Source organism: Vipera ursinii (genome assembly GCF_947247035.1).
Source record: "Vipera ursinii genome assembly, chromosome: 1".
NCBI classification, from domain to species: domain Eukaryota; kingdom Metazoa; phylum Chordata; class Lepidosauria; order Squamata; family Viperidae; genus Vipera; species Vipera ursinii.
In genome coordinates, this window is record NC_139512.1 from 34,764,730 (window position 1) to 34,788,269 (window position 23,540).

General features: G+C 35.7%; 1 protein-coding gene across 4 annotated transcripts in view; it reads right to left on the reverse strand.

Moving 5' to 3' along the window:
* The window catches only part of WDR20 (WD repeat domain 20), a 55,342-nt gene that overhangs the window by 10,182 nt on the left and 21,620 nt on the right, over positions 1-23,540 (reverse strand). For 2 of the 4 annotated variants that reach the window (XM_083348244.1, XM_083348243.1), the window contains exons 2-4: positions 15,819-16,001; positions 12,283-13,563; positions 503-637 (exon numbers count right to left, since the gene is read on the reverse strand). In XM_083348244.1, the coding sequence (XP_083204370.1) occupies positions 503-637; positions 12,283-13,563; positions 15,819-16,001 (1,599 nt within the window). Of the gene's footprint in view, positions 1-502; positions 638-1,683; positions 3,009-12,282; positions 13,564-15,818; positions 16,002-21,480; positions 21,505-23,540 lie in introns of those variants that run through there. The other 2 variants (XM_083348246.1, XM_083348245.1) reach the window with 2 other exon arrangements.

The window sequence follows — 23,540 nt, forward strand, 5'->3', positions numbered from 1 at the left end:
CTTCCTAATCAAGAAATGGTAGCACAAAGACCTGCACAACTGCTTGAGAGTGTCACGCCTAGTGAGAAGAGACAAGTTTCCCCAAATGTTCCTGTTCAGCCTTTTGATACTTTAACATAGTACTATCAAGAAGTCTACCCAGATACTTGACAAGCTAGACTTATTTTACTTCATTTTATTTTGTAATTTCATACTTGTTTTCCAAAAGAGGAGGACTTTTTCAGAACTAGGCAAAGATAAGCACAGTCAAGGGAGTTCCCCACTCTCTCCCTACACAAAAATTTTCGGAGGGATTACTTGACATGGGTTTAGACAAAAAAAATAATACTCTGCACTTGTGCTCCTTAGATCTCTGGATTATTAACTGTTTTTAAAGCCTTTTTTGTCTTTCTGGTCCCACAACAGTTTTACTACAGAATTTTTATTTTTTATTTTCATTTCTAAAGATGGTTTGCTTGAACCACTTAGTGTTTCTTGCTTCTAAAAGTTTAATTATACATACCGATTTCCAGAGTTGGCTCACAGCAGCAGAAAGGGAAGAAGCAATTCTGTGATGACTGCCCTCCCCCAAATACATTTTTGCAGAGACAGACTCAGCAAAACCAGCCCGTTCTGCCTCCACAGGATGAAATGCCTTCTGTGGAGAGAAACATTGTGTTCACAGTTAAATCCAAATTTTGGGTTTTAAGCAGCTGGTTCACACACTATGCTGAGCCATAATACGGCTTATGTAGTTTTGGCTTAGCATGATGTGTGAATCCAGGTATTATAATATATAATTCATGTTTAAGGCTTATCAAACTGTGAAGCAAGCTATGATTTGTTCTTAAGGCATAAAAAATGTCTTGCCTAGGATCTTAAACCTGCCAATGCACAGTAGTTAAAATGGCACTTTTATTCTGTGTTTTCGCTAGCAGTTTGTATTATGCAGTCAAAAATAGCAGCCCTAGCACTATTTAGTTATTTCGAACTGATTTTAAAAGTGTTTACTATAAGCCCAAAAGCACTTTGGAGTATGTCAAAGGGCTTATATATAGTGAAATGGATGGTAATATATTGCAGATACTACTGAAACTCTGTTTCAAAGAGTGTAAGGAGCAGTGTTAAAAATATGGAACTGTGGAAATCCAGCAAATAGCAGGATTATCTGCACAAACATTCATATACATAAAATCTACAACCTTGAAATAGAACATTATTTATCAAAACGTGTTCTGTGAATTGTAGCCTTTAGCACTCAGCATTTTCTTTCCATATCCAGAAAGTGAGGAGACTACGTTGCAACCACAATTCAAAAAGCTATTTCCTTCCCCAGTTCTGCTTCAGAACTGCCATCAAATAATCAGTCCAAGAAACCCACCCCCAACACCAGGGCTTTTGGCAGAGCTGGCAGGGGTGGGAGGAAGGATATGAAGAAAGCAGCACTGAATGGTTGCAATGAAAGCTCTGCTTCTTTTTCTATGTGCCTCCTGAGGCTGCAGACCTACAAGAAAAGGGCAGGGCTTGCCTCATAATGGCTGAAATGCTGATAAAATTTTGACAAGAATCTGGGAATTTCTGCCTCTTGATCTAATTTTCAGAGAGGAATCCTGAGCTGCATAATTCTAGTGTCAAGCAGACAGCATTTTCTTCAAGAAAAAATAAACTAAAGGGGATTCTTCGGATTTCAGTGTGTTTAAAATTAGTTTAATAGTAACTAACCAAGCAGCAATTTAATTATGTAGACTCTCATATTTATCCTCCAACAAGGCATCCATTTTTAATTGAAACAGGAGAAGTATGTACTTTGGCACATATTCTACAGTGGCAACCTATTGTTGTTACAATAATTTTAAACAAACATTTTAGTGTTTCTAATCACATTAACAGATATTAAATTATAGTGTCCCAATGCATGAAAATGGTGACTACCACTGTTAATTAACATATATTTTAAAAACTAGGCTTAAGAACTTTGTAGTGTTCTAAACCATACTGAGGAACATCCATTTAGAATAAAGTGCAGGAAAATAACACCTACTAACAAAAGCCCAATTCAATATCTCCTAAGTCTGACCTGAGTGTTTTTCAGAAATAACATCTTCTACAAGAATTTAAATCATATCATACCAAAAATATTACATTCAAAAAGTTACATCAAAGGTGATTTAAACAGAAAGTAAACAAAACTGCATATTCAAGATAGTTTAATAATATGTATTTTCTGAATTAGAAATACCACTTCCTTAAATGATTAAAATTACTAGTATAATGATTTCCCCAATCACTGAATTACATTATTTACATATATAATACAGATTGACTGTAGTTGAAACATTATTAAAATAAAATGTTTGATACAAAGGATTTGTTTCTTTATAACATAACTTTAGAGGGTGCCCAAACACCCAATTTAAAATTAATTATCCACTAGCATTATGCTATTTAAGTGCAAACAATCTTTTTAGAAAAACCTATGAATGTAGCATCCATCTTCCTGAATTACATTTGTGAAGCCAGAAAGTAATGACTTTAATTTCCCATGAGAGCTTTTCAGGTTAACCATTTCCGATTTTTAAAAAAGCAGTGCAAAGAAAAAACTCAACAGTAATATTCTAATTTATAACACCATTAAACTTACTTGGATTTAAGAAATATTTTATTTTACACGTGTGGATGTGTGTGGATTTAGGTATGTGATTAAATTACACTGAGAAATATAAAGCAATTGCTATTTTTAATTATAGCACCAAAAGAAGCATTTTAAGCAAAATTCTTCCTTAGGTGAGCAGCCTCAAAGTATTAGATGTAAAAATATAACTCATTACAGAATTATTTTGTAAAACACTATGTGATTCACATAACACTCTGCCTTTTAAGAATTTGTGATGCTCTCTGGCTGAACAGCAGCTCCTGGTTCCATTGTCATTACTTCTTGTTCTGTGTTCAAAGGTTTGCTAGGAGGAGTGTGATGGCTATACTACAGTTCCACTTGGAGAATTGGCCTGGTTTTGGGATGGCAAAACACCCTGCAAACAAAGCAGTTTACATTAATCCAGCAAGAGATTCCAACATTTACTTTGCTAAACACTTATGTTTGCAGATTTTTCTTGCAGAATATTTGCATACTCAATTTATAATTTTAGATCATATTGTTCAAAAATGTTAGTGAATAACTCTATTTGGATATAACAAAAGATTTAGGACATGAAATGAAGATCAAGGTAATAACAAGTTGTAGTCTGGTATGACAAGCAAGAAGTCTTACAGCATCATGAAAAGAACACTGCTGCAAGTTTTCCAAAGCTGGCTTCAGAAATATTCTCATACATCTCACAGGAAACTCTTAAAAGAGATTTCATGCCATATCAGATATTGAGTTTATCAGAATCATAGAACACTTGGGTTTCTTTATGCAGAAAATGTGATAAATATGCACAAAATAAGTTTCTCTTATGGACTTATCTTACAATGTTAAGAAAAGGAAATGAACTACAAATGTGTCTGCATTATGAGCCCTTTGCTGGGGAAAAATAGTTATTTGTTGATGTAATTTGCCTTTCAGATTATTTATACTCCTTGCAGTTTATAGTTTGTACCCATAAAATACAATTACTCATAAGTAGTTTTTACCAGACTGAGATTTTTATTAATGGGTTTCCAATCTGATGCCTGAAATAGCAATTTGAAGATTTTCAGCCAATTTATGTACTCTTTGGAGAGAAACAGATGCTTTAATCTATTTAATTTTTTGGTTAGATGAAGAAGGTAAACATTTCTGGCTGTTTGTTCACCTGACAGATGCTCTGTTTTTCTTCAGCAGATATGTAATTTATTCAACCATTATATGGAAAATCTCAAGGATATGAGCCATTTTAGTGAAGAATGCCCCTCTATGAATGAAACATAATGAGCAACTCTGCCCCAAATTTGATGTGAACTGTAGTTGCAGTCCACTAATTTTTAAGCAACTAATGTCATATTTTCTTCTGACAATTGATTTTGTCTTTTTATGGCTTAATAAGCCATCAATTTTGTGATCAGAAACAGATTTCTGAAGTTGACAACCAAGGTTTAAAATTATGAGCAAGAGATAAATTCTGATATGCACACAAGCCTCTGACATTTCACAGATCTACATACAGTATAACATCAATAAAAGCTTTAAATGTTTGTGGATGGTGGGTAGGAATCCTTCATAATCTAAAATACAGGCTTTCCAGATATTTTTCTTTATTTGTAACAGACAGCTACAGTTGGTCACACTCAAGTTTAAAGTCCACTTCTAATATAGAATTAATTACATCTTTGGAATCTACAGGAGCTCTTTCTCACTTTCTCCTAGTAATGATAAAATGTTAAGAAACAAGCATGTTTTTGAACCCAGTAAGTTCTACAATGAACACTTGCCCTAAACAAGGTAAGCCAACCGAATCTGTTTCAACACTTTCATACACCAAAGATCTAGCACCTGTTTTTAGCTAAAATGCTAATTCTGGTAGAGGCCAGCAAAAAAAGATAAACTGATTTAGAGTACACCCCTATATGTTTTAAGGCCAGAAGTAAATAATTATTTTGCTAGATATTCTTTGTAGTATACAATACAAATCAAACAGAAATTTAGCATGGAACTTTAGTCTCAATACAGTACTGATGTTTAAACTCGGGAAAAGGTGTCAGTAAGAACAAACCCTCTTGGTTAAAAATGTATAGCATGAACAAGAATTCCACAGGAGAAATGAAAAATAAGCAAATGTGAAATCAGATGCAATCTCTGTTTGTTAACCTGATCTAAGTAATTTCATGACACCAACTTCTCCAAGCTCCCTCCCCAAAGTAAAATCAGTGCTAACAGACAATTGAGTCTTGTGAGAAGTAAGCAATTACTGTACAATTAAGGAATTTATCTCCAAACCTTATCTCAGATATAATAACAATTGTATTATTTCCCTATTTTCTCAAATAAAACACGTTTAATCTCTAACCAAGAGCAATTTAATATTCTACTTCATTTGCAGTGCATTTTTAAGTTACTTAAAACTTATTTCAGAACTTTAATAAGTATAACAAACAGCAGGATCCTTGTTATTCTAAAACGCACATGCTCATAAAGTAATCAAAATGGTGACAAGTGACAAAAATAAATTTCAATTCCATAACCTGTTTCTGCAAATAACTTCCTAGTTTCCCTTTCCCTAGTTTAAAAATGTCTAAACATATTTTTAATGCAAAGCTGTGCAAATACCAATGATTTTTTTTTGTTTACTTAGGTTTAAAATCTTATGTTTGTCACAGTATGAGATTATTTATTGTAAAACCTATTTAAAAACAAATTTAAAAGATCATTAAGAAGTTCCAAACCAGAAGAAATTTTAGTTCAATTCAGCTGAAACACAGATCCATGAAAAATCAGAAAAATATCTGAACGTCAGTTTTAGATTTGTTGTTTCAAACATATTCACCATTCAGCGACCAACAGATCTTTCTCCTTGTTTAGTGACTGCAATTTGTTCTCTAAATTAGAAGCAACATGGTTAAGTAAACCATTTGATTGACAATGAAGATGCTGCAACTATTGCAGAATGCTGCCATTTTATTTAAATAAAGTTCTCTTGTGCTGCAGTGCCAGGCATTACTCTTATTCTGGCATTGTCAGGCACAGAAAATTGGTGGTAACTGGTCAGAAAATAACTTTTTTAAAAAGAAGTTACTATCACCACTACCATTTGTGAAAGCTTGCTAAATGAAGCAGTGCTAAAGAAGGAGTGACTGTATTCTCAAAGAAATCTGAAACAGGAATAGCATTCTGGATACTCATCATAAATTATAACAGCAATCTTGATAAGAAGTTCCAACTATCTCTATTTAGAATTATAACTCAACATCAAAGATTCAACCTCCTTATAAACATTTCTATTGTGGGAACATGAATTAGTCTTCAAAGTTGTACACAGAACTTCAACAAAGGACTGGAGCTGGCAATTATGAAATTAAAAATGTTTTGAGTTGGTTAACTAAACTTACTGGACTCTTTCTTATGATTCTGGAAAAATATCTACCTTGGAAAATTAAACAAATCCCAGTCAGTATTTAAAAATACCTTCCCCCCCAGCTAACTGAAAAAGGAGCAACAATACAGAAATGTGAATCATCACATTCTCCTTGATAACCACTTCAGCTAAAGTAAGCTTTTTTTTTTCAGCTGAGCATTTCCTGGTACAGATAAGTGGGCAGTAACTGAGCATACAGTGGGCTGGCATGCTTACAATACAGATCAGAAATGCATTTAGTATTTACTGTGCATGCTAAACATACTAAAATGTTTTTGAGATCCTTACCAGGAGGAACATAAATACTTTTCATTAGTACAACTTTCTCTTGTTAAGTGACTTCACTTTTATGCATGGAAGAGGGAAAGTAAGATGCTTATTTCTCTAACAAAGGGAATTAGTAGGACATAGCACATTCTCTTAAGGATGGAACTAATTTTAAGAGGTAACAAATATTTTCTGAATCTATTTTTTCATATATGCTTCTTTATCAAACCACTTTGCATAATTTATCTTCATAAAAAGAATGCAATTCAATAGTATTGTTTTTTTAAATCAAGTATATTTTAAAAAACCAAGTATAAATTGATTAACAAGTAAAAGCATGCATGCAGTGCCATGAATAAGTCAGGTAATTTTTCTTGGTCAAATAAATATTCCACTTGAAGAAGCAAGATTTAGACAAAAGATTATGCGAATAGATGGGTCGCTCCCTACGCACACAAATAAGGACATAGAAGAAGTCTGACAACATATAAGAACAAAAGAATAAGATTAATTTGCTCTAAAATTAGGGGATTCTTTTGTTTAATGTCAAACAAAACATCAGGTTCTGCATGAAAATTCCACTCCTAAAAGTGTTTAACTGCATGTATTTAATTCATAAGTTGGGTAACTGTTGGGTCACTTTTAAAAGAAGGTCTAATCCCATATGACTAGACCTGTCTTTTATAATATCACAGCAATTGCACCTATATGGTAAATACAATTTATCTCTACACGCAGGGTATCACAACATAGCATTTAATTTAGGAAAATGTAGCATCCTCCCAAGGGCAGTTACAGTATTTACAAAGCTTATTGCATTTTTCCCAATTCCTTGTCACCCCTGAAAGCTCTATGGCTTTCTTAATTTTCAAAACACAAGACCAATCTATTTTAATATTAATCTAAATAATCTTCATAAACCATCCCTATGGACTTACATATGAAAGATGTAATTAGAATTTAGGCACAAGATAAATTTTACTATTGTGACAAGCTAAAACAATGTATCATCTAGTGTTGGGTTTTCTGTGTCAGCAGGAAGAAATTGTTTTATTCACCTGTGAGTTTTAAATAGTGCCTTGTAGTATTTATACTGTAACACAATAGTGAAGAAAATTACGTACTCTTCCCCAAAAATAAATTATTAGTAAAGTGAATGTGTTACATGTGCTTTGGAACTTCATTTTGAAAGTACCACCTTGAAAACACATCTTAGTTTCCAAAATGATTAAAACAATCCAACTAAAATTAAAACTGGGTCAGCAACACTTAGCAATATCAGCAATCTATACGAAAATTGATACATATACTTAGGATTCCGCCAAATTAAGTTTTGGAATGCCTGTTTATGCACCTAATTCTGATAAGCAACTCATAGTATTTAACTAATACAGTTGATAAATAAAAGAGCTCCTATAGAATCCAGAAGATATCATTTTTTTTTCATTTCAATAGCTCTTTATAAGATTTAGATAACCTTCTTCACCCTATAGTTCTGTCATTCAAATTGGACATACCAACGTATCAGATGCACCTTCAATTAATAATAACTGAACAGGATATACTTATATCAGTATGATAAAAGAACTCTTAAACCAACATTTGAGATGGGTATGAAATACTCAAGAGATTGTATCATTCATTTAGGCTCATTTATAAAAACCGCAGTTACAGAAGCAGCAGTTACAGTGGCCAGTTTTTCAGAAAGCTGCCTGTTGCATTTAGTGAAGTATCAGCTGTGGCAAAACAACATTGCAACTTCAGGCATGAGAAGCACTACTGAAAGTTAACTATATTTTACAATTCAGTCTCATTTTTTATTTAATGTCAGTATACAGAGGACAACCCCGGTAAGTTGTAACGTCAAGTATTTAGTAGGGTTCTTCAGCTGAAACAGTGACATAAAATGCTAAAAAATAAGCAGTATGAAACAAACATGATTTTTAAAAATTATAAATATATGAACAATACTTATTAAAGCTTCATTATTATTGCAACAGTCAATTTAGTTTAACAATTTATGTTAGAAAGGCTCTTATGAAATTTATTTAAATTGCCAAGAAATCAGATGGACGTTTATAAAGAAAATACATATGAATTTACTGTTGATTTTCACTATATCATTACAATTTTGTACAGTATAACCTAACGTGTCAGTCTTAACAAATTCATGTATACAGATTTCATAAATGCAGGGAAAAATCTTGCTTTTAAACTTTATACAAGTTATGTGACAATAAATTAGCTGGTTTTCTTTCTTTCAACATAAGCAGGCCAGCAGTTATTTTTTAGTAGCTTTAAAGTGATGGAAGGGAAACATACATGGTCTGTTCAAGTACATTACTTAGTTCCAAAAGATCAAGCATTTCTGAAATGTTTTAGCATGACTCTTTTCTTTCTAATTTGGATTTCCACATGGAGGCAATTACTCTTTTTTGGCTTCACAGAAGGAACTGGTTAATTTTTTACTGGTATAATTAATTCATCCCAATAATTATATATAAGAACATTTCAAGGTATCCCCAGATCCTGTTTAAATAATTAAATCTAGCATTACGCCAATCATAGCTAGCACTTTCCACAGCATTTTTTATTTCCATTCAATAAATCCATTTTGCCAATGAAAATTTAGTTTCAAATGGAATTTATCGCACTCTAATATAGCATCACAAAATATCTGTACAATGTTTTAGCACAGAACTAAGTTAAATAATGATGCTGTACTACAGTTGCTGCTTATTGGAAAATGTTCTATAATTTAGATCTATTTTTTTCTTGTACAATATGGTTCAAATGTTGTAAATTTAATGTGAATTTTATTATACAAATTGGTAACACATTTACTCTGCCAGGGTACATGCTGCCAGTTCATTCAATTCAACCTTTATTGTTAGTCAAATCATACTATGAATATTCAAAGATAAATAGCTGCAAGTTTCCTGAATATTACAAGTGGTTACTAATCACGTTGGATAAAATCTGTCAATGAAGGCAATACCTAACAGAAATCTAGGTGTGACTAGCATCACAAAAGAAATCCAAGAACTTTCTTGCTGTCTCTACCAGACTAACAAGCAAGGAATTGGTCAAGAGATTTATGAGCAACTTAACTTTCTGAGTGATGCAATGTATTTTTTTTTACAAAGCATTACTGAGAAACTTTCATGCCAGTAGAAGAGGCAGCTTTCCCATAAATCAGCAGTTCTAAAATGTTGCTTTTATGTGTAACATGACCTGTGTATTTGTATTGAGCACAATACGTCACATGTTAACATGTGTCTAAACTGTATTTTTAAAAGGGACATGAGGAAGCTGAAAACATGCAGAGTAAGAAAACCTAAGGCTGTAGTGTAAATCTTCTTACTCCAATCTGACAGTGTTTCTTTCTGACCTATGGGTCCATGCTACTGAAACCATAATTAGATACTTTAGCCAAGGCAGAGAGCAGCCAGACCAAAACAGTTTATTCTAATGAATAAATATTCTAATCTGTTCTTCTGCTATCCTTACTGCACCAGTCTGGCAAAAGGGAGGGAGTGGGATAGAAAAGGTTGGCTCAATAGCAATGAAGATTCAAACTGCAAAAGTGGTTGAGTCTTCTTCCTCAACCTAGAGGTTTGGGACCCTTTTATCCAACTGAAATCTTCTAGCAAAGGCAGAGAACAATTTTAGCAGCAGAAAATGGATGAGTGGAAACTATATGCTAGGATCCTTGTAGACAAATAACAGTGCAGGAATACAGCAGCTTTAAAAACTTTAAAATGAAGCTAAAAGGAATAAACCTAGGATAAGATAAATGTAGGCAGTGTTTAACCCAGGGGAAGAAATATGTTACCATTGTTTTGAAGATTAATTAAATAGGCATAGAGTTTAATTAAGTGCTCTCCTATAAAACAAAAAGCAAGGTTTCTGTTACAATGACCACCCTGGCCAGAACCCTGTAAACATATCACCTAATTTGCTAGTTTAGGCCAGCTAAGTAAGCTCACCAACTGCAAAATAAAGAATAACAACAGCAATAAGAAACCCATCCTAAGTAAACGCATCCTAAATAAAATGGCATTTACAACAGTGTGCAATATTAGTTTTCAGAGACCTCATGAATACTATCAGCATGAAACTTACCTTTAAGATTTCTGCATTTGCCAAATATAGAAATCCTAGCTTTTGATACTGCATACTCTATCTCTGAAATATTTGAAATGTCCTTCAAATTAAATTGTTGCTATATGCAAGTTGTACTCATTAGTTCACTTCAGCTCCTTTAAGAATCTCAACCTAATAAAAATGGAAGCAACCTAAGAGCCAGTGTTAAATTACTTTGGAATCTCTGGTACATTAAACAGAAGGGAAATACTTTCCCACTTCATCGACATGCATCTGCAAAATCACTATCAGCTTTCTTTGGCCCCTGCATAAACTAAGATGGAAATTATCTTAACGGAAATGAGTAAAGTCTGAGATTTTATCCTCATAAGTTTGCTTGTCCCACCCACATGAAAATAATGTCATATTTTTAGATTGTCTATCCAAGATAAGGCATACAGGAAAGACCACATATCAGAGCGTGTTTGTTGTGAATTTAACATTTGAATAAAATTTTATTACACATTTCAGAACAATAATGAAACTGTAAGTCCCAATAGGCTTTGATTTCTATTGGAAGAACTTTTACTTGTCATAATTTTCTGAAGTCTGCTCACTCCAGGAATTGACAACTGTCAAGTACTTCATGGCTTATTCTCTGGAAGATGTTTTAAAAGTGCCCCATTCTACATCTCCCAAAAAGGTCAACCATCAGCCATTTTGGACACCATTTTTTCTAGTTTGCCCAATAACAAATGACATTGTGCTAGTTCAGATTCTAGCTCCAACTCTATTGTGTTGGACCAGGGGTAGGCAACCTCGGCTCTTTTATGACTCATGGACTTCAACTCCCAGAATTCCTGAGCCAGCCAAGCTGGCTCAGGAATTCTGGGAGTTGAAGTCCATGAGTTGTAAAAGAGCCAAGGTTGCCTACCCCTGTGTTGGACTATATAAAAGATTTCCCCAAAGCCTTATACATGGCTACTTGAGGAATCATAGTCTGTGGAGGCTGAGCCCAGGATGGCCAAGTGAGTGCACAGAAATCACCTCAAGTTTTTTAAAAAAAATCTTAGTTACAGCCTTCAAATTGCCAATAAACATTGACGTCAACCTTTATCAGCATAAAGTGCTAAAAATTTAAATAGCTAATTTTGTTAAATATGAAATAAAAGATTACCACTGCCAGATTTAAGCCTATGGATTTAATGAACAATGCATGAGTTAAAAATACTGTTAACATGAAAATAACCTGAAGTGACAAGGAAAATTATGGGATGGGGATACATTCTGCTAAGGGACTTTTGTGATCTTACACACAAATGCTTGAAGATTGATATTAAAAGTCAGAATATTGCAATGTATATTTAATATCAGTTTATTCAAATTTTAAATGGAGACACTACAAATTATCCTGATCACTGAAGAATTAAAAACCCATCACTATGAATAGCTTTCAAAAAAGGTGAGAATATATTGTTTATTGACTCCCATCAGTTAACTGTTTGAAATTCAGCTGTCCAAAATGTCGTAGATTAAATTACAGCCTAGCTAACCTATATTCCTGAATGCCCTTGCAACTTTACCCTCAGTAATTAATTTAGATTTGTTTCAATTATGTTATATAAAAATACTTTTGAAAATATAAGAAACCTATCACTGACACTTTGGATACACATCTCTAGCTGAAAGGCAACAGTATTTCAAAAGGACTTCACCTAGGCCAGACACTTCAAATTGTTCAGAAATGCAGCATGCAGTATCGAAAAGTATGGCTCTGAGGAAATAATTTTTACATTAAGTGTAAAGATTGTTTATGCTCAACATTCACTTATGTTTTGAGAAAAAAAACTACCTATTCAAGTTCTATTTCTTTGATGCAGCATTAAGGATTAAAACTTACCACTTTACCAGGCCTTGCCCATGTGCAAATAAATCCCTCCTGACAAGCAGTGACTATACAGTCTTCAAGAAAAATTAACACAGTCAGTCTTTCATGTGCTATCTTTTTACAGATAAGAGGCTCTAACAAAGGAACATCTTCCATTCTGGGGCACAGAGGCGTTCCCAAAGTTTTTGCTGGGTCTGTTTTGGTTTTAGTAACTAGATTCAGTTTGTCACTGCTCTTACTAGATATATGTCCCATACTATGATTTCGCTTATGATCTTTTTCATGGTGTTTTTCCTTCCGGTCATGTAATGATAAGGTTGCAAACTTACTAACACCAGAGGCAATGGCACCATCCATGACACTGCTTTTGCTGCCAGAATTGGAAACTGCAGAATGTGGAAGGCTATTGGAACGTGGAAGAGGAGGGGGTACAGAGTTTCCAGGTGTTGTGATGCTATTTCCATTACTTCCTGGGTTAGCTCCACCACTTCCTGTGGGGGGACTTGTGGCAGTCATGACATTTGTATGTGTCCTTGCTCTTGAGAGGGGCAGGTGTGGGAAGAGGATGTCTTCTGTTAGATCCCATAAACATAGCTGTGTGTCCTGACCTACTGAACCAAACCTGTATGTTACACTTACAGGGCGACTCTCTGTAGAGTTCCTTTTTGATAATCTTGACTGTGTACTATTTGCTCGATCTCGTCCAAAATGGAGGAGGTCTTGGAAGTCCTCATCACTGCCGCTGAATTCCATTGGATCATTTTCTTCTACACTGGTTGTATATGGATCAAAGGCCACAACACTGACCCATGATTTGTGTCCATGGCCTCTAGCTATCACTCGACAGTCCACAAAAGACCAGACAGTCACCAAATCATCTTCTCCACCTGTTACAATATATTTTCCATCTGGGCTCCAACATGCACACAGCAGTCCTCCAAAGTAGCTTTTCATTGTACCATGCAACTCAACCGAATCAAAATTAAATACACGAAGAAAGCCATCTTGACTTACACATGCCAAGAATTTTCCATCTGGAGAAAAACCAAATTCATTTAGGGCACCTTCACCTACTGTCCATTTAAGTAAAGGGTTTCGTGTAGATTTGCTTTTGCACGTATGGACTGCAAAACTTTCTCCTTGTTTAAGTAGCTGATAGTGTGGAGCTGTGGTACCACAGTTGTGTTCTACATTATATAAGTACATATTGCCACTGGAATGAGCTACTAGGAAGAGACTTTCTGAACCAGGCACCCATTTTACACAAGTTACTCTGGACTTGTCTATTAGCCTCTGAAAAACAAAAGAAAAATATAGTTATCACAGTTCTGCATTGTTCACGCAATATTAATTCCTTGTCAAAAATACATATTCCTTCTTGCCAACTCATTAAGATTTTGAATGGTATGGAAATTAAGTTAAAAGAATATTTTTTCTTATAAATATGAAATAAGAATATAATAACTAGACAGATTTGTTATTAACATTTTTAGTATAAAATCATGCTCAGGAAAGTACACATATTTCAAAGAAAAAATACTAATCTATTAAATTCTGGCTTAGGGTTTTTGATCTGAAATGAAATTTTAGACATGCAAAGCTTCTCTCCCCTCCTTTCCCTTCCCCTCCCTTCCCTCCTAGATTCTGAACCTATGTACTAGATTTTCTGATATTTTAAAACATTGAAGTATTCTGATATTTTAAAATATTACAGTATTCAAATCATTATTCATTTCGAGTCATTGAAGTGAAACATAGAGCACAGAAAATAACAGACGGTATTAATAATTTTTGAAGGCAGCTAAAAAATAACAAAATTGCTTCTTTCTCTAAAACAGTATCATATTGCTTTAACTGGGATATAAATTTCATAGGTGTATTCTGGAGTTCTTAACAAAGAGGTGTCACAGTGAACAATCCATCATAATGCTTGTATCTACTTATAAAAGCTAAATGTTTATTCCAGACCTGTGAAAGCAACAACATCACACCATCTAACAATGTAAACTAATACAATTATAATTCCAAAATCATCCACCCACCATTTTAACGTTAACCATCTTCCCTTATGAAAAGGTTTCAAAATTAAAAATCCTAAAATGATTACTGCTTCCATCCATTTAGAATTATTCAAGTTATGGTAAACTCGGATTAATTTATATAGTAGTTGTAATATTTAGAGAAGCATGAACTAGAATAATTCCATCTCAGCATTTTTTTTTCTTCCATTATTTTTTATTTAGAATAGACAGCATGAGAGTGTTGTGTTTTGTTGTACAACTGGAGCTAAGCAGGCTATATTTGTAGATGAGTAAGTAGGTGGCCACAATGCTAGTTTCTCTTCGCCAGGAGCCACAATTTTTGGTGCTGATTGTGAGTTAAAGAGAAGACTGAACTGAAATTTGGGGAGGACAATCTTGATTTGTAGTCCAGCAGATAAACTGATATACAAGCTGCAAGAGTCCCTGCTATAAATTGTTATGAATAAAAGATAAAATCATTGAACAGATAATGGTGATAGAGGGGAGAAGAGGGTGTTTAAACAAAATTGTATAGGACGGTTTTTGTTCTATGAAAGCTAGCATAAATTGTAATTTTTTGGAAAATGTACATTGATTTTTATCCTTTCAATTTCTATGGTGCTTTTTTACAGAATGAAAAGATTATGATTGTTTTAGTTGTTCACAATTTTGAGAAAAAAGTAGCATCTTGGATTCTAATCTCACTGAAATATTATTTCCTATCTGAAGTCTCCAAAAAGTTCCCTAAGGAACCAAATAAAAAATAAATCAAAAACTTTCCTCTATCCTTTTCTTTCACAAAACTGTACGAGAGGAATTTCTCTTCTCTTCTCCTTTCACTGCAAACTTCCTCTCCCAGCTTATTCCTTTTCTATTTTGAGGGATTTGTAATAATTGAAAAATAGTTTGGAGGAGAAGAATTCTCTATTAGCAGATTACCTTTCACTGACAGGATGACATAGCAGAATAACAATCTAATAGCTAAACCTACCCTATTTTTATCTAAACAAATGTACATGAAAAACATTGTTCATACCAAGGCTCATTTTACACAGCATTAAAACAAGCAAAAAAAATCAGGTTCCTAAAGAAACACTTCTGCACCTATCTATTTTATTGTTGTTATTATTTAGTCTGCAATAGATTTCTAACCATGATTACAAACTATCTGAGCAAATTCAATGAAGCATATGGAATGCTAATTAAAACAGGGGAACAAATACAGCTTTAAGACAGAGGAATAATTGCCTGGTATAAAACTGGCTGCAATCAAAGTACAGTATACCCTTATCTGCTTTAGCATAATACTTCTGCATTTTTCACTGTAAGGATGGGAAGTTGGAAGAAGGGCTGGAAGAAAAAGCCAACACATCTATTTTGCAATAGTGCTATAATATACACTGTTGTATTCAATATTCACCAGGGCAAATTGTTTCCAAGTAAAAAAATAATTATGCCATACATGAAGAAAATGTTATAAAGCATGCAAGTATATTTGCATGCACTAAGATTAAGACATTCACTTACTTCTTCATTAAATAGTTTGCTAGTTTCTTTTTTAATAGGATCTATTAGCTGCACCTGTCCTGCAGAGAAGCCCACTAGAAGAGAAACACTTTCTGCTGTGGCTGTTAAGTGATTGAAGTCATGACATGTAGGTTGCGTTCCTTTGTATATTCTTTTATCTATTGGTTTACTCAAATCAGCAGCCTGCAAGAAAGATTGAAATTGGGATTAGCAATGGGTAACACTTCAGTCTAAAATGCTAACTCTTAGCTCTTTGCTAAGAGAAAAAGCAAATCAACTATTTATAGCCACCAAGGCATTTAAAAAACAAGACTTTTTAAGAAACCAGCTTTGTCCTTATTCAATCATGTATTAAGATTTGCCAATTTTTTGTATAATTAGGGATTACTGTTTTCTTAACTCTCATCAGGGAGTTGATGTATTTCTGCCACAAACTGTTAATAGTCATATTTTGTAATTATAGTTTGGACCATCTGCATTTTACATATGAAACACATTCATTAAAAAATACATTCACAGATTATGCATATAAAGTACAAGAGGTAACTTTATTCTTTATAACATTTTTCACTACAAGTACAAACAATGAACTTTTTACCACACCTTTATAAGCATTTGTTACTGAATCTAGGTGACAAATACAGTTCATGGCAGATGGCCAGGTTCGATTAATCAATTAAAGGAAATATTTCAAGCACTAGTTGAGTCTCTATTGTTTGTGGAATCAGTAAGTGTTCCACTATGCCAGATGCATTGGAACAGAGTCATGCTCAATTATTAGGGTGCAAAAATGTTTTGAATATAACCCCCAGTATCCACTAGATCAGACATGACAAACTCGTGACATCACGTGACGTCGCACAATGTATCAGGACAGTTTTGCCATTGCTGGCAATGGGGTGGCCATAGCTTCCGGATGACATGTCCGGCCCACAGGCTGAGAGTTTGACACCTCTTCACTAGATAATCTACTAAATTTCACAATCTTGTAACTATTTTATTTTTAAAACATAATGATACATCTTAACTCCATTTTGGCAATTTAATATAGAGAAATGTATATGTGACTCTACCCTTGTTTAAGGACAGAGGAAGGATGAAGAAGGAAGTTACAGGTGAACTTCTAAGGGCCATATGGATAGTTACAAAGCATTCACTGAACGTAAGAACTGGGGAAAATCCAGGTACGCTGTCAAATGTTAGTCTAAGTGAGAATGAGTCTCCTCATTAAGCAAAAGGAAGGTGCACATAAATGCCACAATCTGCTCAGATAAAGGTTCTAGATAGAAAGGCTCTAGATTTCTGTCATTCAGCAACAAAGAGCAGCCAATCAGACTAGAATTTTACGTGGGAGGAGCATGTAATGGTTCATCTTCACATCAACTCAAATTTTAAAGTGAAATATGGAATTAAAAAATGCACTGATGAAAAAAATACACCTACAAATATTAAACATGCAGAAAATCAGTACAAGATTTAATAACAAGATAAATATTTGGATTCAAGTATTATTTCTAAGATTGAAATTAATTATATTATTTCAAAATGCAAAACCATTTTCTACAAACTAATGCCAAGTAGTAGAAATCAAAAGACAAAACAAATAATACTGGACTGTTTTTGTTATTACTAACATCATCAGTATTTCACATGGAAAATTCTTTATAATGTCAGAACATTTGAAAATCTTAAAATATAAATATGTCAAGTAACTCTAAAGAAATATTTACTGCAGTAGTACCAATAGTCATCAAATGATGATGGTAATTGGGACCAAGAGATGCAGCTATAAAGCAAAATGTCTCCAAGGTCACTTCCAACTCTGTTATTCTGTTATGTGACTGTGCCAACTTACAATGTTAGTTCCAATTGCTGTCAATAGGCAAATCCTGTGCAGTGCTTAGGCGTGTCATATGCTCGCTATTTGCAAACCACTGACTTTGCTTATCAGAAAACAGCAATGAAAGTCACAAATGGTGAGGCCATCACCACATGACATTATGACTATTGTAATTGTAAGCCAGGTGACAAGTGCCTGAATTGCAATTACATGACCAGGGGGACACTGGAACAACTGCAATGCCATGGTTACTTCAAAGAGTGGTCACTAAATGAGGACTAACTGCATATACTTCAATGTTGCTTCAAGTAAGTCCTAATAGTATTGTAAATTCTTTTTGAAAACTGAAGATAATTCTCCTGCCTCTCTATTACATATCCAACCCAACATCTGAAATACACACACAAATTCCCTTCTCATCTTCCCTTCCCTTCTCCCTATGAGTGATATGTGTTTTCCTCAATCTCGGGTCCTCTATCAGAGGCCTCGGAGTTTGAGGGTTCTTGTGGTATCTTAGCTGTTCCCCAGCACTGCACTCTTCTGGACAGGGAGCTCGGACATCATTCCTGGGTTCTGTTGGATGGAGCCTCTCTCCCAGCTTAGTAGTCACAGTTCAAAGTGTTCCTACCACCACTGGGACCACTTTGACCTTTACTTTCCACATCCTCTCCTCCTTCAGGCCTTGGTCCCTTTCCAGCTTCTCATACTCCCTTCTTCCTGATGTTGCTGTCACTTGACCCCGCTACATATATCATCATTGCAGTCTTCTGATCTTTGTCTATTACCACAATGTCTGTCTGGCTGGCTAATATCTGCCTCTGACTGGATCTGGCAGTCCTAGAGAATCTTAGCTTTATTACTCACTGTAACCTTCTGAGGAACCTCTCATCTGGATTTGGGAGGGTTTACCAATAACTGTCTGGCAGCCATTTTTAAGATGACCTGACCCTTGTGGGGAACAATAGGGCTCAAGACCATCAGCATACTGCAGGGAAGAATATTTGGCAAAAACTGAGATCTTGTCAGATTTGGATTGAGATGCCTGCGGCATGGACTTATGGAGTTAATCTGTACTAAGTTTGACTCTGTGATTCCTGAGGAAGTTGACAGGGTTTTCACATCCGTTATCCTGGTCAGCTGCTTGTTAGTTTCATGCTCTATCCCTGATGGTTAAAGCCATACAGGAGGTAAACTATGGTTCGGTCCATGTGGTGATGTTGGCTTTCTTCAGTGAAGTGTTGATCCTGTAATGTACCCTCTAAAAGCTATTACTAGACTAGATCCTGGAATTTACTATGCTGTCTCCATTAACAAAGAAGGTAATTGGGCTTCAACTTTAGAGGACCCTGGCAGAAGTTCATTATTTGGAGTCATTCCAGTTGGGTTTTAGGCCAGAGTTCAGTACAGAAACATTAGTTGCACTGGCTGATGACTGGTTAATGAACTGTATCGGAACCAGGATGGAGGTGGTGTGTTCATTATGATGCTCTTTGATTTCTCAGCAGCTTTCGATACCATTAGTCACAATATACTTTTGGACCAAATTCAGGAGTGACAAGCACCATTTTACAGTGGTTCTCCTTTTCTCTGTGGCCAGTATTGACAGTTGAGGAGAAAGCATGCCCATAGGTTCTTACTTGTAGGGCACTACAGGATTCAATGCTCTTTCCTCTTCTTTTTAATATCTAGATGAAATCACTGAGTGAGGTCATCCATTGGTTTGGAGTCAGTTATCATTAGTAAAGAGAGCCAGTTTGGTGTAGTAGTTAAGGCATCAGACTAGAAAATGGGAGACCATGAGTTCTAGTCTCTCTTAGGTACAAAACCAACAGAGTGGCCTGGGGTCATTCACTTTCTCTCAGCACTGGAAAGGAGGCAATAGAAAATGACTTCTGAAAATCCTTGCAAGAAAATTGCAGAGGTTTGTCCAGGCAGTCTCCAAGAATTGGACACAAATGAACAGAAAAAAAATAATTATCAGTAAGTGATGATTTCCAGCTGCATCAGGCTAGCCAAGTATTGCAGTCAGACTCAGTGCCTGGAGACTGTGCGGGGAATACGACAATACAATGGAATTGTAGAATATTTATTACAATAAACATTGTAGTAAAGTGCAAGGATAAAGGTCATTGAATAGAGAACTTGATGTGACTGGACAGTTCTGAACCAAAAGAGGCTAAATATAAATGCAGGGGTTGGGGAAGAGAAAGAAGTAGGGAAAGGTTAGAATGTAATGGTTTCTAGAATTCTTTCAACCCTTTTATTATATTTGCTTACCATACCCATGGTACTATGCTGTACAAATAAATCTCAAAACACAATATAATCAAATTTAAACATAACATTGGTAAAACAATAAGAAACATTAACTGAATAATTAAAAACAGAAGCAATTGTAGTCATGGCACTAACCGTAGTTTACATAGCAGGAAATTATAATTCAAAAGCCTCCTACCAAAGTTTATTGCATTCCAGAAGAATGGCAGTTTGATTCTGATGTGAGACCATTCCACAGTGTGGAGACCATCATAAAGAAATGGTCTAGATCCCACAGAAAGTTACATCTGGTGGCGCTGGTCCTGAAAATGTCTGAAATACAAGCTACATGTGGCTGTAAAGGTCTAGTCCAGGGGTCGGCAACCTCAGTTCTTTTATGACTCGTGGACTTCAACTCCCAGAATTCCTGAGCCAGCTATGCTGGCTCAGGAATTCTGGGAGTTGAAGTCCACGAGTCATAAAAGAGCCGAGGTTGCCGACCCCTGGTCTAGTCTCTCAAATTCAGGAGTGAGGCAGGTGGCCAGAGGCGGAGCCAGGTAACAAACTGCAGGTCTTTCAAGATATCCTGCCATATTTTCCCATTCTCTCATAAATGAATACCCTTTTCCCCCATCTTAAGACCTCCATGTACACAACTTGCCATCTGACTGCAGGCCAAGAAAACTCTAAGAGTGTCACTAATAGCCAAAGACAAGTCATTTCCCCTCTTAGGCACGCCAGTCATTAAACTGGTCATGGCTACTCCACACAGTTCTCACTTATATTACATCACATATCCCTGCAATCTTCTAACTAAATCCTTGTACTAATATTTTTGTCTGATAATGCTTTCTAACATCATTTTAATTTCTCCACCCAGGCTCCTATTTTTATCAATGTAATACCATGAAGTGAGGAAAACCTCTACTAAGTTCTCACCACTAGGGGAGGCAATCTTCTCTCTACAGCAGGGACTGTCAAACTGCTGGCCTGCGGGCCAGATAGGTCACACGGAAGGCATGCCCACCCCATTGCTGCCAATGGCAAAACAATCCCGATACATCAGACATGTCAAACACAAGGTCCGGGGGCCGGATTTGGCCCGTGAAGTGGTTTCATGTGGCCCGCGAAGCCATCCTGGAAACAGTGAGGGAACGGCCCCCGCTGCCTTGGCCCTGAGACCCTCCTTCTGCCAGAGACCCTCAGATCTGTCCCACTCCTGCCCAGGCCCCCATAGGCACCCTTGATGCGAACGATGTAGAGCTGGCCATGCCCACCCAGTAGGCCATATGCACTAGCCACACCCACCCAGTAGGCCACACCCACCCTGGCCATACCCACCCGGCCCCCTGAGGGCAACCACAATGCTGATGTGGCCCTCAATGAAATTGAGTTTAACACCCCTGCGATACGTCATACGACGTCATGTGATGTCGCAAGTTTGACATGTCTGCTCTACAGTATTCGTCATCCAGAAAAAAAATAAAGTGTGAAAGAAACTGCTCCATTCCAAGTGTCTTTCGTATAAAAACATGTCACACTTTCAAGAGTTCTGGTATTACTTACAACACAGCACCGATGCCTGCACAATCCATCGTCTTCGACTCTACTTCCAACACCGACTTAATCTTCCAATGCCAGTGGCAAGGGTAATGGCAAATTCAGTGGTGGTACCTCTAATCTTAACTTGTCTCCAAACTAATTTAATGGATAAACAGGGATAAACACCAGAATACCAGATCAACAATCAAACAGTAAACAATATCCCAATCAAAGAACTACCAATTCAGACAAAAACAAACAGTAAGCAATAGCCTAAATCAAGGAACAACCAAGGAAAAAACAACACTCCCATCAACACTGATAGGGCAAGCCACTGCATATAAAGAGAGCGCAAATACCACTCCCTTCTAACACTGAAGATGTTATCTAGTTGGGTAATGAAATGTCTGCAAGAAAACAACAAAACTAACAAGGACTCCATAGTTCAACCCTGAGCTACAAATGCTCCCTTCTATGGGATGTAATGGAGCTGCTTGTATTATTTTCTACCTTCTTGCCAAATCTCATTCACCTTTTAGGGCCTCCTCCTCACTATTGACTGCTATTTCTTTCTGTTCATCTCCCAATCAGAAAACATCCAGTATTCAGTAGCAAGCAATCACTCCACGATTGCAGAATGTACAATCTCTCTCTTGACCTGCTATCTTTGGCCACCCATACAAAGGATGTCCCTAAACAAGTGATATTTTGAAACATTTTTTCCTCTTTTCTTTTTCTAAAACACTCTTTTCTCTCAATTGGTATTTCTTTGATTGCTTCCTTCTGTCCTCACAAAGTTGATGACTCTTCTTTACCAGTATGATTGTACATGTGCACTGGGAGGCATGGATTGGGTATCACAGGATCATATCAAAATGGGGTAACAGAATGTGGTGCAGTTACCAACATTCTGAGCTGCTATCCAATGGTCTCATTAAAACATATTAGGGAAAATGTTGGGATATTTTTCTCTGCAGGTCTAGCCTAAGTGGTCCATTTTAAAACTCCTTTGGCAAGCTCTGCCCCCTACACTACAAATCTGATCCCATTCTGTTGAACTTTCAGATAATTATCATCCCAGAGAGGTGACAAAGTCCCCATTTCCTTTACATAGTTTATTTCTCATATTCCATTGGTTGGAAAAGAATGAAAATGAGAACATGCACATATTTCTATAGAAATGATGATCTGAAGAATTTATTTCTGGTTCTGTATCACAGCAGTGGGCTGTAAAGATCTCATTTGGGAATCTTTTAATGATGTTCTTATAGCTGTGAATGAGACAGTCAAGCAACGCAAATGATGTGATAAAAAATGTAGGTCTTGGTTGCCTGAATGAAGCTCTTATGAATACTGTTTCTGCTTTGAAGATGTCAAAAAACCCACGTCTGAACATGCAAGTTGGATGTTAATAAATATTCTTATAACATTAATTATGTTCTTTTTCTTAAGGAGGTCTCTAGTCATTGATCTTAACTTTCAATCAAAGTTTCTCAAGTTACCACCAGAATTATCTTGCATGAACTCAAGTATATGTTATTAGATTATGGCAATTAATTCAGTTAACCATGAAATACTGCTTTTACTCTTACAATTCTCTCAGTGGATGTAGTCACAAACAGTAGGTATGTGCATTAACTGCATTAACCCCATGAATTATGAGAATCAATCCTCAAAATACATTTGTACCACCTTTAGTGTCATCAGCATCTACCATTTCAAAAGTATTTTATAGTAGTTTTCCAGACACATTTGTGTGTGTGTGTGTGTGTGTGTGTGTGTGTGTGTGTGTGTGTGTGTGTAAGGACTGGTACATAACCCATAGCTCTGTGCACATACACCAAAAGAAAAACCCAAAATAAATCTCTTGTTGAAATAGATATAAAGAACTTCACGATATACACCAGCAAAAAAATAACTGATAAAAAAATGCATGCTTTGTTTATGCAATAAGCTCTCCTTTCTGTTTGGATGAATATACAGATTTTCCCAATATACTTTAATCATGTTTGACCATGATAGAGTCTAGCCAGCACATCTGATATTGCAAGGTAATGTTATTGGAAGAGGAACATCAAGAAGAT